Source organism: Stegostoma tigrinum, chromosome 3, assembly GCF_030684315.1.
Source record: "Stegostoma tigrinum isolate sSteTig4 chromosome 3, sSteTig4.hap1, whole genome shotgun sequence".
Classification (NCBI taxonomy): Eukaryota; Metazoa; Chordata; class Chondrichthyes; order Orectolobiformes; family Stegostomatidae; genus Stegostoma; species Stegostoma tigrinum.
Window position 1 is genome coordinate 139,482,360 of NC_081356.1, and position 19,621 is coordinate 139,501,980.

General features: G+C 43.2%; 1 protein-coding gene across 1 annotated transcript in view; it reads right to left on the reverse strand.

Moving 5' to 3' along the window:
• The window catches only part of nup155 (nucleoporin 155), a 224,258-nt gene that overhangs the window by 187,584 nt on the left and 17,053 nt on the right, over window positions 1-19,621 (reverse strand). The window contains exons 5-8 of the mRNA XM_059645000.1: window positions 19,154-19,224; window positions 18,630-18,722; window positions 11,295-11,461; window positions 3,196-3,301 (exon numbers count right to left, since the gene is read on the reverse strand). Coding sequence (XP_059500983.1) covers window positions 3,196-3,301; window positions 11,295-11,461; window positions 18,630-18,722; window positions 19,154-19,224 — 437 coding nt within the window. The remainder of the gene's footprint in view (window positions 1-3,195; window positions 3,302-11,294; window positions 11,462-18,629; window positions 18,723-19,153; window positions 19,225-19,621) is intronic.

Consider the following 19,621-nt stretch of genomic DNA (forward strand, 5'->3'; position numbering starts at 1 on the left):
CCGGCTGCTCTCCCTCCCACTTAAGAATCCTGAAGACCCGATCCGAGACATCCCTGACTCTGGCACCCAGGAGACAAAATACCATCTAGGAGTCTTGGTCGGTACCACAGAATCTCCTGTCTGTTCCCCTAACCAGTGAATTTCCTATTACTATCGCTGTCCTATTCTCCCACCTTTCCTTCTGAGCCCCAGAGCCAGGCTCAGTGCCATAGACCTGACTGTTATGACTTTCTCCTGGTAGGTCATCCCTCCCGAAGTACCAAAGGTATACTTATTATTAAAGGGAATGGCCACAGGGGCTCCCTGCACTGTCTGCCTATTCCCTTTCTTCTTCCTGGCAATCCCCCAACTACCTTTGTCCTGTACCTTGGGTGTGACCATCTCGCTATAACTCCAATCACCCCCTCAGCCTCCTGAACGATCTGGAGTTCATCCAGCTCCAGCTCCACTTTCCTAGTGCGGTCTATGAAAGAAAGTGGAAGGAAAATTAATGGTTGTTTATCCGATTGGAGTAAAGTTGAAAAGAAGGATAGAAGAATGAGGGGTGATCTCTCTGAAACCTTTAAGATTCTAATGGGACAAAACAGGGCAAACACAGGGAGTGTGAAGCTGGATGAACACAGCAGGCCAAGCAGCATCTCAGGAGCAGAAAAGCTGACGTTTCGGGCCTAGACCCAAGAGCCTAGGCCCGAAACGTCAGCTTTTCTGCTCCTGAGATGCTGCTTGGCCTGCTGTGTTCATCCAGCTTCACACTTTATTATCTTGGATTCTCCAGCATCTGCAGTTCCCATTATCACACGCAAACACAGGAAGGGTGCTCCCAATGACTAAGGAATCCACAACTAGGGGTCACAGTCTAAGGATACAGGGATGAGAAGAAATTTCTTCACCCAGCAAGTTGTGAGCCCAGAGAAATCTCTGCCACAGAAAGCAGCTGAGACCCAACACTGAATGTTTTCAAGGGAGTTTGATACAATTCTTTGGCCTAAAGGAATCAAAAGATGTAGGGTCAAAGCAGGAACAGGGTACTCAGTTGGATGAACAACGATGATCATTACTAACTGCACCCAATCCTCAAGTCTGCTGTTTTCTTTGACAGTTTATACGCCCCTTGCTTGGATCTAATACAAATCCTAATGTCGCTTGTTAACTCAGTCAGGCCAGCTTTCCCATTTTATTTTTGTGCTCGACAGGAAAGAACAATTGTTACAGTTCCTTTCCGCGCTCTTTAAATGTTTGCCACTGCTTGTCCACCAGTCATCAAGTAGTGTTCCTTAATTCATTATAGCCAGCTCGCACCACAGGCCATTGTAGTTTCTTTATTTAGATTCAGGACCATATTCTCAGAATCAACTACATCGCTCTCCATTTTTATGAAAAATGCTTTATTATGGTCACTTTTTTCCGAGGGTCTTGCACAGCTAGGTTGTCAACTATTCTTTTCTCATTTCCCAGGATGGCATGTTCTCTGGTTGGTCCCTCAAAAGTATTGGTTCAGAAAACCATCCTGTACACATTTTTGCAATTCCTCCTCAACAGCATTGTTACTGATTTGGTTTGTCCTAACTATTTGTCCATCAAAGTCAACCATAATTACAGCTGTATCTTTCTTGCATGTGTCTCTATTTTCCTGTTTAATACCTCCCCCAACGTTATGATGACAGTTTGACAATCTTTACACAATACCCTTTATTGTTTTCTGCTCCAAGGTTTCCAAGCTCTACCTATATAGACACTACTTCATTGGAGCTCATACTCTTCTCACTAACATGTGCATGTATTTCTTTCATCAATAATGTTGTCCCATCTCCTCCTCCTTTCAGTCTGTCTTTCCTAGCGGCTGAGTACCCTTGGATAATCATTTCCAATCCCTGCTCACCCTGTGGCCCTGCATCGTTATGTCAACTATACCATATACTTTTCTATCTATTTGCAGAATTAATTCATCCACTTCATTGTGAAATTCTTTTTAACTCATTCATAGCTTGTGGGCGTTGCAGGTTGGATCAGTATTTGTTGCCTATTCCTAATTGCTCAGAGGGCAGTTAACAGCCAATTACATTTCTGTGGGTCACATGTCGGTCAGACCAGGTGAGGATGGCAATTTCCTCCCCCAAAGAATGTTAGTGAATCAAATGGGTTTTCCAGAATGTTCCATGCATTAAGATAAAAGGCCTTAATGTCTTTTCAAATTCTTAAACTCATTTGCATGATTTTGCACCACGGGGCAAGATGCATACCTTAGCATGCAGGTGACATTTACAAATTTACAGATGATGTAAAACTCAGAAACACGGTAAGCTGTGAGAAGGACAGTTTAGAACTTCAAAAGGATATTGACAAGTTGATGAAGAGGGCAAGAGAGGTGGCAGATGAACTTCAATGGGGAGAAATCAAGATGATTAGGAAGGACAAACATGGTTGACATATTAAAAAAAATAGGGTATAACGCTTGAGGGGCTGCAGGAGCATGGGACCTGTGTGTATCTCTGCATAGGTCTCTGAGCAGGGAAAGTGCAGAGAGCAGTGAATACAGCATAAATTGTCCTGAGCTTTATTCATACATATAAAAGCAAGGTGGTTATGCTGAACCATGTAGGACACTTGCTAGACCTGAGCTGGAACACTGTGTACCTTGGTTGCACGCTAAAGGGAGAGTGAACATACTTGAGTGAATGCAATACAGACAGAGTCAACTGTGATAATCAAGAGGGCATCAGCCGATTATTTCAATTGAAGCAATGCACAAGGGTATGGGGAAAAGGCAGGAGAATGGCACTAAGTCATAAAGCAATATGGTTAGGGTTAGAAGGGCCAGTGCAGTCACAAAGGGCAAACAGCAATCTTCTGATTCCATAACATTTCAGTGATTCTGTCACAAGGCATAAAGTGAAAGAGATGGCTTTTGCTATTTTGGGATCCAGCCTTTCCAATATGACATATACCACCTGCACAATACAAATTGCTACTGGATGGCTATGGCTCCACCACTTTGTGCTTACTTGGTCCAGCACAACAGCAACAGTCTTGACCTGATTTGCAAGTCAAAGTCAGGTTATGGTTGACTTCCATTGTGAGACTTGGAGGCGGTGAAGTCAACAAGCAGGTCCCGTGCCTTTCAAAGGCTACTAAGAGGCATAACTGTCTATTCAGTATTGCAGTCTAGCCCACAATTAGTTTTTACATTTTACTTACCATCTTCAGAGAAGGTGAACTGCAGAAATGAGGGAACAAGGAAGGAAAGAGAACTCTTGGAGTGATTTATCTTCCTACATCGCTGGCTAAACCAACCAGCCTCAGCCTGCAAAATCAACCATATCAGATTGTTAAACAAAAAGCAACTCAAAATTTTCAATCATAACCACTGTCACCATCTCATCATTTTTATTGTTCACTAGATGTAGATGCTGCTAGCTGGGCCAGCATTTATTACCCATTCATATTTGCTGCTAGTCATAGTTTGGTGGACATGAGCTGCTTTCTTGAGCTGTTGTACGCCAACAATGTTGTGGGATTGGAAGATTTGGATCCATTCACAATGAAGGTCAGTGACACACTTCCGAGTCAATTGGTGAGTGTATTTTGGAGGGGGAACTTTCAGGTCATGATGCCCCCAAAATATCTGCTGTCTTTGCTGTTCCAATGTAGTAATTGATGTCAAAGGTTTGCAAAGTGCGAATCAGGAGCCTTGATTTGCAGCAGCACACCTTTTAGATAGCACACACAGTTGTGACTCAGCTTTGCTGGTGATGTGGTGACTGCCATCACAATCACAATGATTTGAAGCAGTGGATGGGGTGTCAATCGAGCTTCTTGTGCTCAGTAGTTAGCACTGCCTCACAGCGCTAGCAACCTGGGTTCAATACGACCCTTGGGAGACTGTCTGTGGAGTTTGCACATTTTCCCCATGTCTGCATTTTTCCTCTCGGTGCTCCAATTTCCTCCCACAGTTCAAAGACAGAACAAAGAACATAGAACAGTACAGCACAGAACAGGCCCTTCAGCCCACAATGTTGTGCTGAACTTTGACCGTAATCCTAAAGTCTATCTAACCTCAACCGCTTACTTATACTATCATCCATCTGCCTATCTAATAGCTGCTTAAATGTCCTTAATGAGGCTGACTCCACTTAACTCTCCGGCAGGCTCGGTGGGCTGGCCATGCTAAATTGCCCACAGTGTTCAGGGATATGTAGATTAGGGGGATGACTCTGGGTGGAAAGTTCTGAGGGTCAGTATGGGCTTGTAGGACCAAAGGGCCTATTTCCACACTGCAGAGATTCTATGATCACTGAATCTGAGCATTCCCACACAAATGGGGAACATTCTATCAAACTCCTGACTTGTGCCTTGCAGATGGCCCAGCGGCTGAGGGAAGTGACTCACAGCAGGGTTCCTTGCCTCTGACCTGCTATTGTTGCAATATCATTAACATATATCATTCTTCCTCGATATGTGCAGCCGGCACAGACATGTATGAACTCAGTGCAGAAATAGACTAGTCAGCCCCTCTCATGTGCCCCAAGGATGAAACTAACAGAATTCTAAAAGACTTAGGTACAGTGGAATTGGAGAAGTGGAAGTAGCAGAGATCAAGACCAAAGGGCACAACATTAGAGCGCAGGGGCAACCCTTTCAAACTGAGATGAAGAGGAATTTCTTCACCCAGAGGGTGGTGAATCAGTGGAACTCACTGCCGCAGAGGGCAATGGATGCCAAGTCTAGGAATACATTCAAAAAAGAGATTGATAAATTCTTTATTAGTAAGGGGATTAAAGGTGACTGTCTGCAGAGGGATATAGTTAATCTACGTGAGTGGGCAAAGGTCTGGCTGATGGAGTACAAAGTTGATAAGTGCAAGGTCATCCATTTTGGTAGGAATTACAGCAAAATGGACTATGTTTTAAATGGAAAAAACTGCAGCAGGCTGCTGTGCAGAGGGACTGGGGTGTCTTTGTGCATGAATCGCAGAAGGTGGGATTGCAGGTGCAGCAGGTGATTAAAAAGGCAAATGGAATTCTGTCTGCCATTGCTAGAGGGATGGAGTTTAAAAACAGGTAGGCTATACTGCAGCTGTATGGGGCCCTGGTGAGGCCACACCTGGAGTACTGTGCGCAGCTTTGGTCTCCTTACTTGAGAAGAGATATACTAGCATGGGTGGGGGTGGAGAGGAGATTCACTCGGTTGATTCCAAAGTTGAGAGGGTTGGATTGTGAGGAGAGATTGAGTAGGCTGGGATTATACTCATTGGAATTCAGAAGAATGAGGGGAGATCCTATAGAAACATATAAGATTATGAAGGGAATAGATAAGATGGAGGCAGGGTGGTTGTTTCCACTAGTAGATGAAACTAGGACAAGAGGGCATCGCCTCAAAATAAAGGTGAGCAGGTATAGGACTGAGGTCAGGAGGAACTTCTTCACCCAAAGGGTTATGAATCTGTGGAATTCCCTGCCCAGTGAAGTGCTTGAAGCTACCTCGTTGAATGTTTTTAAGGCAAGGCTTGATAAATTTTCCAACAGTAAAGGAATTAAGGGTTATTGTGAATGGGCAGGTAAGTGGAGCTGAGTCTCAAATATCAGCCACGGTCTTATTAAATGGCGGGGCAGGCTTGAGGGGCCGGATGGCCTACTCCTGCACCTATTTCTTATGTTCTTATGTGACAGGGGGAAGGCAGCAGAATAGGTTGAGAAACACAGCCATGATTAAATGACAGAGCAGACTTCAAGAGCCAAATGGCATAATTCTACTCCTGTATCCTATGATCTTTTACGAGTTGAAGCCTGAATAAATACTTGCTTCAGTCTTCACATTACAAACAAACTATAATAGTATTCCAAAATTGTAACATAATCAAGGAGGAAATGGAAAGGAAATAAAGACAATTCTTATCACTACAGAAAAACTGCTACACTCTAGAAATTAATGGGGCTAAAGACCAGTATGTTCCTAAGACCTGCTGGGATACAGTCTGGAGTATTCAAGGAGGTAGCTACAGAGATATTGGATGGACAGTTAAGCTTTCAATAATCCTTAGGCTGTGGAAAACTCACTCAGGATTGGAAAACTGCCAAATAAACAGCTTCATTTAAAAAAGGAATGGAGACAAAAAAAAAACAGGTAATTATCAGCCAGCGAGCTTAACAATTGTTTTGGGAAAACATTGGAGTCCGAAAAGGATATAATAGCAGAGCATTTAGAAATGCATAATACAACTAACCAGATTCAGCATAGCTTCATGAAGAGGAAATCATGCCCGACAAATTCAGCAGAATTCTCGGAGGAGGTAACAAGCAGAATAGATAAAGGGGAAGCAGTGATGTAATATATTTGGATTTTCAGACATTACCACACATTATGCTACTTTATAAGACAAGTCAATGGCGTTGATGCTACATACAAACATGTGAAAGGATATGCTAACAAATGGAAGACAGAGATTTAGGAGAAGAATGCCATTTTTCAGGATCGCAACCTGTAACTAGTAGAGTGCGACAGGGATCAGTACTTGTATCACAACTATTTACAAGATATATTCATGACTTACATGAGGAAACTCAATGTTCTCAAGCAAAGTTTGTGGATGGCATAAAAATAGATGGGAAGTCAAATGATGAAGATAAGAGTCAAAGAACGAAGAACAATACAGCCCAGGAACAGGCCATTCAGCTCTCTAAGCCTGCACCGACACATTTTGCCCTTCGATATTAAAACTGTCTTCCCTTAGAGAATCCGTATCCCTCTATTCTCTTCCTATTCATGCAATCGTCTAGATGTTTCTTGAATGCTGCTATTGTGTTGGCTTTCACCACCTCCTCTGGCAGTGTGTTCCAGGCACTCACCACCCTTTGTGAAAACCTTGCCTCAAACATCTTTTACACTCACCTGCTCCCCGCACCTTGAACCTACGTCTCCTAGTAATTGACGTCTCCACCCTGGGAAAAAAGCCTTATATTTTCCACTCTACCCATGCCATTCACAATCTTATTAACTTTTCTCAGGTCACCCTGCATTCCAGTGAAAACAAACTCAGTCTAGCCAACTTTTCCTGATAGCCAAAATCCCCCATACCTGGCAACATACTGGTAAATACTTCCTGTACCTTTTCTAAAGCATCACATCCTTCTGTTAGTGTAGTGACCAGAACTAGATGCACTATTCCAAGTGTGGCCTAACTAAAGTTCTATACAGCTGCAGCATAACTTGTCTATCCTTATACTCAGTGCCTCTTTCAATGAAGAGGAGCATGCCATAGACCTTTTATTACTACCTTATCTACGCGCATTGCCACCATCAGTGATCCAAGGACCCGTACACCCAGATCCCACTGCATAGCAATAGTCCAAAGGGTTCTGCCATTCACTGCAGAATTTCCACCTGTACTTGACCTTCCAAAATGCATCACCTCACATTTGTCCTGATTAAACTCCATCTGCCATTTTCCTGCCCATGCCTCCAACTGATCTACATCCTGCTATATCCTCTGACAATCCTCCTCACTATGTGCAACTCCACCAATCTTCGTATCATTCACAAACTTACTAATTAGACCAAGTCACAGTTTCCTCCAAATTATTTATGTAGACCACAAACAACAGAGGTCCCAGCATTGATCCTTGTGGAACACCACCAGTCACAAATCTCCATTCCAAAAAGCTTCCACCTCCTTTGACTAAGCCAGTCATAGAGGTCTACAGCATGGAAACAACCTTTAGTCTCAACTTATCCACGTGCCCAGCTTTCACAATTAATCTAGAGATAGTAGGAACTGCAGATGCTAGAGAACCTGAGATAACAAGGTGTAGAACTGGATAAACACAGCAGGCCAAGCAGCAGAGGAGCAGGAAGGCTGACATTTTGGGCCTAGACCCTTCTTCAGAAAATGATTAATCTAGTCCCGTTTGCCTGTGTTTGGTCCATATCCCTCCATACCTATTCTATCCAAATAATTATGCAAATGATTCTTGAAAGACAAAACTGTGCTTTCGTCACCATTACCTCAGGTACCCCATTCTAAACACTCATCACCCTCTGTGAGAACAAACTGCCCCTCTGGACCCTTTTGTATCTTTCCCCTTTCATCTTAATCCTACACCCTCCAGTTTTACAGTCCCTTACCATTAGGAAAAGTTGTTGGCTATCGACTTTATCTTTGCCACTCAGGATGATATACACCTTTATTTGGTCACCCCTCAGTCTCCTATACTCGGGGGAAAAAAATTCCAGTCTATCCATCCTCTCCTTATATGTCAAACCTTCCAGTCCAGGTAGCATCCTAGGAAATCTTTTCTGCGCTCTTTATACTTTAATAATTTTGGCAATATTATTTCTACAGTAGCGAGACCAGAACTACACACAGTACTCCAAATGTGGCCTCACCAACCTCTTGCACAGCTGCAACAAGACCTCCCAACTCTTGTACTTAATTCACGGACTGATAAAAATAGGCATGCCAAAAAAATTCATCACCCTATCTATCCCGGCTCCATTTTCAAGGACCTATGAACCTGTATCCCACATCTTTTTGTTGTTTAACACTGCCCATGGCCCTAACAATGATTAGCACTGCTCTGGTTTGCCTGACCAAAATGCAACATCTTGTATTTATCCAAATTAAACTTCATCTGCCATTCCTCAGCCCATTGGCACAGACCATGAAGATCACGCTGTATTCCTAGATAACCTTCGGCACTGTTCACTATATCACCAATCTCTATGTCATCACAAACTTAGTAACCTCTCAAATTCTCATCTCAAACATTTATATAAATTAGGAATAACAGTGAACCCAGCGCCAATCCCCATGGCACCCTGCTGGCCACCAGCCTCCACCATCTGTCTTCCACCTTCAAGCCAATTTTATTTCCGATTGGCTAGCTTTCCCTAGATCCCATGAGATTTAACCTTACTTTGGATCACGTGGAGTCTGCAGTGGAATACAGACAGGTTAAGCAAGTGGGCACAAATGAACAGACGGCAAAGGAGGCAGTGGCCTAGTGGTATTAATGCTGAACTGTTAATCATGAAACTCAGATAACGTTCCTGGGACCTGGGTTTGAATCCTGCCACAGCAGATGGTGGAATTTGAATTCAATAAATATCTGGAATTAAGATTCTAATGATGACCACAAATCTATTGTCGGTTGTTGTGAAAAACCCATCTGGTTCACTGGTGTCTTTTAGAGAAAGAAACTACCATCCTTACCTGGTCTGGCCTACATATGACTCCAGACCCACAGCAACGTAGGTGACTCTTAACTGCCTTCTAGGCAATTAGGGATAGGCAATAAATGCTGCCTATCCACCAATGCCCTTATCCCTTGAATGAATAAAGAAAACTAAATAATACAGGGAAATGTGATGTTAGGCAGTTTGGCAGGAAAAACAGAGGAGCAGAGTCTTATTTAAATGGATAAAGACTGCAGAAAGTGACGGGTGAGGGATTTGAGAGTCCCTATTTGTGAATCACAAACTGCATCCAAGTTCAGCAGGCAATAAGGAAGCTAAATTGAATATTGGCCTTTATTCCAAAGAGAAGGAAGGTTTTGCTAAAATAGTACAAGGTACTAGTTGATCACGACTTGGATAGTGAAGAATTTTCGGTCCCTCAAACAACATATGACGACATGGGACTCAGTCCAGAAAATAGTTCATTAAGCTAATACCAGGTATGGAAGAACATTTCTACGAGGACAAGTTGGAAAGATTGGGCCTATACTAGTTTTAATGTAAAATAACGAAGGGGGACCCTATTGAACACACAAGATTCTTAGGGAACTTACAGGATAGATGTGGAAAGGTTGTGGGAAGGTTTGGGACCAGAGGGCATAATCTTAGAACAATGGGTCACACATTTACAACAGAGATGAGAAGGAATATCTTTTCTCAGTAGGGAATGAGTCTGTGAAATTCTTGACGCCACTTGTTGAAGCTGTAATGGTTGTTATGCATGTTCAAGGCTGAGATAGACAGATTTTTAATCATTAAGGAATGAAGGGTTTTGGGGAAAAGGCAAAAAAAAATGGAGCTGCAAATTGTGAGATTATCTATGATCTCACTGAATGGTTGGTCAGATGAACTGGGCTGAATAAACTATTTCAGTTCTGAGGAAAGGTCACTGGATCTGAAAGATTAACTTTGCTTTCTCTTCACTGATGCTGCTAGACCTGCTCAGGTTTTCCAGCAACTTCTGTTTTTGTTTCTGGGCACCAATTTAAGACTGAGATGAGGAGAATTTCTTCCCTCCAAGAGTTGAGCCTTACAATTCCTTTTGGGGGCAGTGCCCTTGTATATATGTAAGACTGAGATAGACAGATTCTTGATCAGAAGGGGAATCAAGAGTGACAGGGAAAAGGATGCAAAGTGGAGGAGAAAGCTCAAGGGGCCAAAAAGCTTAGTCGTGCTCCTACTTCAAATCTAAGCTTCTCTCCATTTTACCTCTTAATTTAAGTGTTCTTGGCACATTACTGGGTGTTCAACAGTGAAGACAAACACCCAAGTGGATAAGGTTGTTAAGAAAGCATATGGTGTTTTGGCTTTCATTAACAGGGGGGTCGAGTTTAACAGCCATGAGGTTTTGCTGCAGCTCTACAAAACCCTGGTGAGACCACACTTGGAATATTGTGTCCAGTTCTGGTCACCCTATTATAAGAAAGATTTGGAGGCTTTGAAAAGGGTGCAAAGGAGGTTTACCAGGATACTATCTGGACTGGAGGGCTTGTCTTACGAGGAGAGGTTGGCTGAGCTCGGACTTTTCTCTCTGGAGAGAAGGAGGAAGAGAGGTGACCTGATCGAGGTGTACAAGGTAATGAGAGGCATGGATAGAGTCGATAGGCAGAGACTTTTCCCCAGGGCAGGATTGGCTGCCACGAGGGGTCATAGTTTTAAGGTGTTAGGAGGAAGGTATAGAAGACACCGTCAGAGGGAGGCTCTTCACCCAGAGAGTTGTGAGTGCATGGAATAGTTTGCCAGTGGTAGTCATGGAAGCGGAATCATTAGTGACATTTAAGCGACTGCTGGATATGCACATGGACAGCAGTGAATTGAGGGGAATGTAGGTGAGGTTATTTTATTTTTGGATTAGGATTATTCCACGGCACAACATCGTGGGCCAAGGGGCCTGTACTGTGCTGTACTTTTCTATGTTCTATGTTCTAATATCTGTTCACTGCTTTTGCTATTTCCTTGTTTCATGATTAATTCCCCAGCCTTAATCTCTCTGAGACCAATACATGCTCTATGCAATTATAAACTACAATGTAGCAATGGTCTGGAGCAGTAACAGAAAAATTTACCTGATAGGCAACTTCATATAGACAGCCATCTTTTCCAGCAAGGAATATACGACCAGTATCTGTGGCAGTGATTGCCAGCAGATAGGTATTGTCCGTGGGAATCGAGTACAGGGGATCTGGTAGGAGCTGCATCCCTCCACATATGTTGTCGCTTAGGATTCCCAGCCCTTAGAAAAAAAGCAAGTGAATTATTGCAGACATAATAAAACCTCATTTCAGTTTTGCTTTCCACAAAGCCACACTGATGGCCACTTTATAGGGGGGATGTGATAGCAGTGAAGAGGGTGCAAAGGATGTTGCCTGGTTGAACAGTTCAAGTTACAGACAGATTGAGCAAACAGTTCTGAAGAAGTTTCACCGGACCCTAAACATCGACTTTGCTTTCACTCCACAGATGCTGCCAGATCTGTTGAATCATAGGATCCGACAGTGCAGAAAGAGGCCCATTGAGTCTGCACCAACCCTCCAAACAGCATTCCACCCAGACCTAGCCCACGACCCAATCACTGCAACCCCACATTTACTATGGCCAATACACCTAACCGTCACATCTTTGGGCTGTGGGGGGAAAAAAAAACTTGAGAGCCAGAACAGGGACTACATGCAAACTCCACACACACAGCTGCCCAAGGTTGGAAATAAACCTGGGACCGCGATACCTTGAGGCAGCAGTGCTTACCACTGAGCCACCGTGCCATTCCTCTCACCACCCGTTTCTCCACCTATTTCTCTTTTCATTTTTGCCAGACTGGGGCTGTTTTTCTTAAAGCAGAAGAGACTGAAAGGGGACCTGATTGAAATGTCCAACATAATGGGGGCATAAATAGGAAGAAATTTTATCCCTTGACTGAGGGATCAATGCCAAGGGCAAGCATTTAAGGGGCAGAGAGCTTAGAAGACATATATCAAGAAACATTTTCAGCTGGAGGGTGTTGGGAATCTGGAACTCTCAGCCTAAAAGTGTGGTAGAAGCAGAAACCCTCACTACATTTAAGAAGTGCTTAGGTGTGCACTTGTGGTGCCAAGGCTATGGATCAAGTACTAGAAAATGGGATGAGAGTTGCTGTATGCTTTTTTGACTGGTGCAGACAACAGGCCAAAGGGTCTTGTTCTGTACTGTTGATCTCCCTAACTCTGAGACCCAAGGCAAGTAGGTAATTACTGATACACATGTCCAGAAAGCTCTGCATCTCCTCAGTTCTTAAACAGAACCGGCCAGCCCACACATTGCAGTGAGGGGATCAATCTGAAGCTTAAAACAAAATATTGGCAATTTAGTTCTAAGTGTGTTTTGCCATTCAACAAGATCATGGCTTAACTGCAGTTAACTCCAACCTGGTACCAACCTGGTTGTCAATATTTTTGGATAACAGAAATCCATTAATATTAGAAATAAAAATTTAACAACTAAGCATGCATTGTGGTCTAAGGTACAATTACAATACATTGTAACATCATACTTTTCAAATATTTCAATTTTGAGGAAGTGGCACACAGATTGTGTGCATGCGTCTGAACAGGTTTAATGATTAACTTGAAGTATCTCTCTAGCCATGGTGACTTATTTAACAGTAAGAGAGACATATAAATGAGAATAATTAGGTTTTACTTATATTGGGAGAGTTTATAGTTGTATGAAGAAAACAGTCCAGCACATTAGACATTCAATTTAAAGATGCTGAAATTGTTTTTTTCCGAGCTTGGAGAAACATCAGTAGCTGGGGTAAAAATCCTTCAGCTTCAGTTTTGGGTAATTTACATAAGTCTTGGTTGAACCAGGGTGTGTAGAACATATGTTCCTGAGAAAAGGAAGGAGACTTACAACCACCAAGAGAAAGGTTATTTCACTGTCAGGAATTTAGTTTAAAAAGTCCTGACTGGATATGTGCAGTATCTGACATTGTCCAATAATTTCATCAGCTGGGAATGGAACAGCATTGGCTGACGTTTGCAGAAGGGTGCCATATTTCAACCGTTACGAGTGTGCGGAAAGCATTTCCAAACTTCACTTTGGAACGGTCTGCCTATAATTTTTAGACAACACCACTTCGTTCAAGAGTCACCATTCAGTGGTCTAACCTAATGTTTTCACATCAAAGCAGAATTCAATGAGACAACAGATTGGTGGTCTTGTGGATATTAAGGAGGCCTATCGGAAGATAGAGAAGGAAACAGTGCAGTTGGAGACATGTGCAAAAAAAAAATGGCAGATGGAGTTTAATCCGGGCAAATGTGAGGTGAGGCATTTTGGAAGTGCAAATATGGGTGGAAATTATACAGTGAATGGCAGCACTCTTAGGGATCCAGATGTGCACGTCCACAGATCACTGAAGGTGACACAGCAGGTAGATAAGATTATATGAAAGGCCAGTGGCATGCTTGTCTTCATTGGAAAGGGCATTGAGTACAAGGATAGACAAGTTATGCCACAGCTTTACAGAACTTTAGTGCAGACACACTTGCAAAACTGCGCACAGTACTTGTCACCACATTACCAGAAGGATGTGGGTGCTTTTGAAAAGGTTAACCAGAACATTGCCAAGAATGAGGGATTTTAGCTATGAAGAAAGGTTGGACAGGCTGGGTTTCGTTTTATTGAAACTCAAGAGGTTGAGAGGCATCCTGATAGTAGTTTATAACATAGAACATAGAACATTACAGCACGGAACAGGCCCTTCAGCCCTCGATGTTGTGCCGACGTCATACCGATCTGAGCCCATCTAACCTACACTATTCCATATATGTCCATATGCTTGTCCAATGACGACTTAAAAGTACCTAAAGTTGGCGAATCTACTACCGTTGCAGGCAAAGCGTTCCATTCCCTTACTACTCTCTGAGTAAAGAAACTAACTCTGACATCTGTCCTATATCTTTCACCCCTCCATTTAAAGCTATGCCCCCTCGTGCTAACCGTCACCATCCTAGGAAAAAGGCTCTCCCTATCCACCCTATCTAACACTCTGATTATTTTATATGTCTCAATTAAGTCACCTCTCAACCTTCTTCTCTCTAACAAAAACAGCCTCAAGTCCCTCAGCCTTTCCTCGTAAGACCTTCCCTCCAAACCAGGCAACATCCTAGTAAATCTCCTCTGCACCCTTTCCAAAGCTTCCACATCTTTCTTACAATGCGGTGACCAGAACTGTACACAATACTCCAACTGCGGCCACACCAGAGTTTTGTACAGCTGCAGCATAACCTCATGGTTCCGGAACTCGATCCCTCTATTAAAAAAAGCTAAAACACTCTCTGCCTTCTTAACAGCCCTGTCAACCTGGGTGTCAACTTTCAAGGATCTATGTACATGGACACCGAGATCTCTCTACTCATCTACACTACCAAGAATCTTACCATTAGCCCTGTGCTTTGCATTCCGGTTACTCCTACCAAAGTGCATCACCTCACACTTGTCTGCATTAAACTCCATTTGCCACCTCTCAGCTTATCTATGTCTCTCGGCAACCTACAGCATCCTTCCGCACTATCCACAACTCCACCGATCTTAGTGTGGTCTGCAATTTTACTAACCCATCCTTCTACGCCCTCATCCAGGTCATTTATAAAAATGACAAACAGCAGTGGACCCAACACCGACCCTTGCGGTACACCACTAGTAACTGGTCTCCAAGATGAACATTTCCCATCAACTACCACCCTCTGTCTTCTTTCAGCAAGATAGTGAATAGCATGGATGGAGACTTTTTCCCCAGGGTGGAGTGGTCAACTACTAAGACACAGGTTCAACGTGAATGGGAGAGGGGGGCACTGCAGGAGTTCAGTTTAAAGAAGACGTGCGAGGAAACCTTTTCACCAGTCGCAGGTGCTAAGTGTCTGCAACGTGTTGCCAGAGGTGGTGGTGGATGCAGGCATAATAGCAGCATTCATGAAGCACCTGGACAAATACATGAATAGGAAAGGGATTTGGGTCCTGTAAGTGAAGTTAGTTTTTAATGTGGCAGGGCAAAACGCGGCGATGCAATCTTGGAGGGCTGAAGTGCCTGCTCCTGCGCAGTATTTCTTTTTGTTCTAATTCCATGGCACACTCATATTTTTCATACTGCATGCACAGTATCAGAAATCTCGACATATGTGGCTCCAGAAGCTTGCTCATGTGCAGATTTTCACAGTGCCTGGTGCTAGACTTCAAAAACAGACACCCAGGCTTTGGAGATTGGAAGCACAGGCATTTAAAACATAAGAACCAGGAGCAGGAGTAGGTCATCCAGCCCTTTGAGCCTGCCCTACCATTCAATAAGATCATGGCTGATCTTTTTGAGACTCAGCTCCACTTACCCGCCCATTCACCACAACCCTGAATTCCTTTACTGTTCAAAAATTTATCTCGCCTTGTCTTAAAGACATTCAGTGAGGTAGCTTCAAACACTTCACTGGGCAGGGAATTCCACAGATTCATAACCCTTTGGGTGAAGAAGTTCCTCCTGACCTCAGTCCTATACCTGCTTCCCTTTATTTTGAGGCGATGCCCTCTTGTCCTAGTTTCATCTACTAGTGGAAACAACCACCCTGCCTCCACCTTATCTATTCCCTTCATAATCTTATATGTTTCTATAGGATCTCCCCTCATTCTTCTGAATTCCAATGAGTATAATCCCAGCCTATTCAATCTCTCCTCATAAACCAACCCTCTCAACTCCGGAATCAACCACGTGAATTTCCTCCCCACCCCCTCCAGTGCCAGTGTATCTCTTCACAAATAAGGAGACCAAAACTGCACACAGTGCTCCAGGTGTGGCCTCACCAGGACCCTATACAACTGCAGTATAGCCTACTTGTTTTTAAACTCCATCCCTCTAGCAATGGCAGACAGAATTCCATTTGCCTTTTCAATTACCTGCTGCACCTGCAATCCCACCTTCTGCGATTCATGCACAAAGGCACCCAGTCCCTCTGCACAGCAGCTTGCTGCAATTTTTTTTACCAATTAAAACATAGGCCATTTTGCTGCTATTCCTACCAAAACGGATGACCTCACACTTATCAACATTGTACTCCATCTACAAGACCTTTGCCCGCTCACTTAAACTATCTATATCCCTCTACAGACTTTCAGTGTCTTCTGCACACTTTACTGTACCACTCACCTCAGTGTCATTTGCAAATTTTAGGTCCCCAACTCCAAGTTGTCTACGTAAATTGTAAACAACTGCGATCTCAACACTGATTCCTGAGGCACACCTCTAGCCGCTGACCGCCAACCAGAAAAATACTCCTCCTCTTTGCTTTCTGCTCGTCAATCAATCCTCTATCCATGTCAATACATTACCTGTAATACCGTGCAACTTTATCTTATGTAGCAGCCTTTGTTGTGGCACCTTGTCAAATGCCTTCTGGAAATCCAGATACACCACATCCACAGGTTCCCCATTGTCCACCATGCAAGTAATGTCCTCAAAGAATTCCACCAAATTAGTTAAACATGACCTACCCTTCATGAACGCATGCTGGGTATTCCCAATGGAACAATTTATACCCTGATGTCTTGCTATTTCTTCCTTAATGATAGATTCAAGCATTTTCCCTACTATTGAACTTAAGCTTACTGCTTTTTGTCTACTACTTTTTTTAAACAGTGGCGTCACATTGGCTGTTTTCCAATCTGCAGGAACCACTCGTGTCTTGTGAATTGCTAGTGCATTTACTATTTCCCTATCCCTTGAATGCATTTCATCAGGGCCAGGAGATTTGTCTACCTTTAGCCCCCATTAGCTTACCCAGCACTGTCTTATTTCATCAACACTCAGGTCAAATGACGCTGCTTCCTCCAAGTTTCGCACCACGCCTATAACTATTAGAGCACATTAGTGTGCCAGAACTTTTTACATTCATTCAGGGGATGAGATCACCACTGCCGAGGCCAGCATTTACTTCCTACCCCTAATTGCTCAGAGGGCAGTCAAGAGTCAACCACATGGCTATGGGTCGGGAATCACATCTATATCAGGGGAGCCAATGGCCTAGTGGTATTATTGCTGGACTGCAAATCCAGAGACCCAGATAACATTGTGGGAGGTTCAGGTTCAAATCCTGCCATAGCAGATGGGAGATAGCCAATTGTGGAGCTGGATGAACACAGCAGACCAAGCAGCATCTTAGGAGCACAAAAACTGACGTTTTGGGCCTTGACCCTTCATCAGAAAGGTGCTTTAGGCCTCGGTCTAGGCCCGAAATGTTAGCTTTTGTGCACCTCTGATGCTGCTTTGCCTGCTGTGTTTCCAGTTCCACACTTTGTTATCTTGGATTCTCCAGCATCTGCAGTTCCCATTATCTCTGTTAGCGGAGGGTGGAGTTTGAATTCAAAAAATTACCTGGAATTAAAAATCTAATGATGACCACGAATCCATTGCTGATTGTCGGAAAAACCCATCAGGTTCACTAACGTCCTTTAGGGAAGGAAATTGCTGTCTTTATCTGGTCTGGCCTAAATGTAATTCTCAACCCACAGCAACATGGTTGACTCTGAACTGCCCTTTGGGCAATCAGAGATAGGCAATAAATGCTGCCTGGTCAGCGATGCCCTCATCCTGTTAACGGGTAAAGAATAAAAGATCAGGTAAGGATGGTAGTTTCCTTCCCTGAAGGACATGAGTGAACAAGATGGTTTTTTCTGACAATCGTCAATAGATTCATGGTCATCATAAGACTCTTAATTCAAGATTTTCTCTGGAATAACATTCCAGTAATAATACCATTAGGCCACCACCTCCCCGAAGCTTAATTACAACTGTTTATCACTGAATCAGAGGATTATGGAATAGTTACAAAAGACCCTTCTGACCTTGTCCTTTCTGGCTCCCTGATAAAAGTAATGCAGCTGCTTCCATTCCCCTGCTTTTTCCATGGAGCTCTGCAAGCTGTTTTCCCCTTCAGATAATGATCTTATTTCCATTTAAAAGCTGCAGTTGAACCTACCTCTACCACACTGTCAGGCAGCGCATTCTAGACCATGGACTATGGAAAATTCTTTTCCGGCTGTTGCTGTCCCACTTGCTACCAATGATCTGAAACTGTCATTGCCTAGTTCTAGATCCTTCCAACATAGGAATAGTTCCTTTCCAAATACTCTGTACAGATCCCTCATGATTTTGAATCAAATCTCCTTCTCTAAGGATGTCTGCCCCTATTTCTCCAAATCAGTCCACAGAAGTGAAACTGTTCACCTCAGAACCATTCTGGTGAATATTCTCCGCACCTTATTTAATGCCTTCACATGCTTCCTTAAGCGCAGTGCTTGGAACTGAATGAAGTATTCTAGTTAAGCGTTAGAATACAAAGGCCAGTGTTCCATTAAAAGGTTTGAAATAATTTCTGCACCTGTCTGAGAATTGGTGAAGCTGACTCCCAGGATCACAATGTCAACAGGAGTGGTCAGTACAAGGAGCTGTTGGATGTGAGGCTGGAATATGCCTAGAAAGACAAATTAGAATTTTCATTACAAAGCTGAACAGATGCAATGGACCTAATGTCAGGATCAGACACATAATGGCACAGGCTATCTCTAGCATCTGAAACAAACAGATTCATTCAAGAATATTGACTGAAATTCAACAAACCAGATCTACTTTTGTCATAGATTTCATCACATGCAGCAGTGTCCAGTCCATCACCCTATCCTGAGCAGCAATCTCCCGTTGTACCCACCAACAGGAACACACACTTAACGTGACCATAGAGGACAATGAAGTCTCAGCCCCATGCTTCTGTGAGAGACTGTGACAAAGAATCAACTCGGACTCCAGGTAAACAGCTGTTCTGGGTTTGGACTGCAAAGAATGACAAGCAGTTTTCTGGTATCTGGCTGGGCTCCTTAGAATTTGGGATCAGAACAGGTGATTTACCTCTTCTAGGTTTTACTAGTCCCACCGAGAGAATCGTTTCACTCAGTCCATCAAAATAAGCCAAATCGCCCCTGAAAATAAAGCAATAAATAAGCTTGAAGCGAATAACAGACAGCATATCCATGGATAAAACCACTCAACACAATCACTTCATGCAGATGTTTTTGCTGCACATAGACATCCTCCTAGAAATGTTGCCCTGTCCTAGTCCCACCATAAAGTTGTCAAATGGACTCAAGTTCTTTTAGAAAACAGCTCACTTATGCAAGTGTCCTGAGAAGTAGTGGATACTTTGGTAGTCATCTTTCAAGTTCCTACAGACTCAGAACAGTGACCACAGTTTGGAAGGAAACCAATATAATCCCACTATTTTAAAATAAACTCAGAGGTGAAAAAGGGAATAATCAGACGAACTGGTCTAAATCAGTAATGGGGAAATGACAGAGTCTATTACAAAAGATTCAGTAG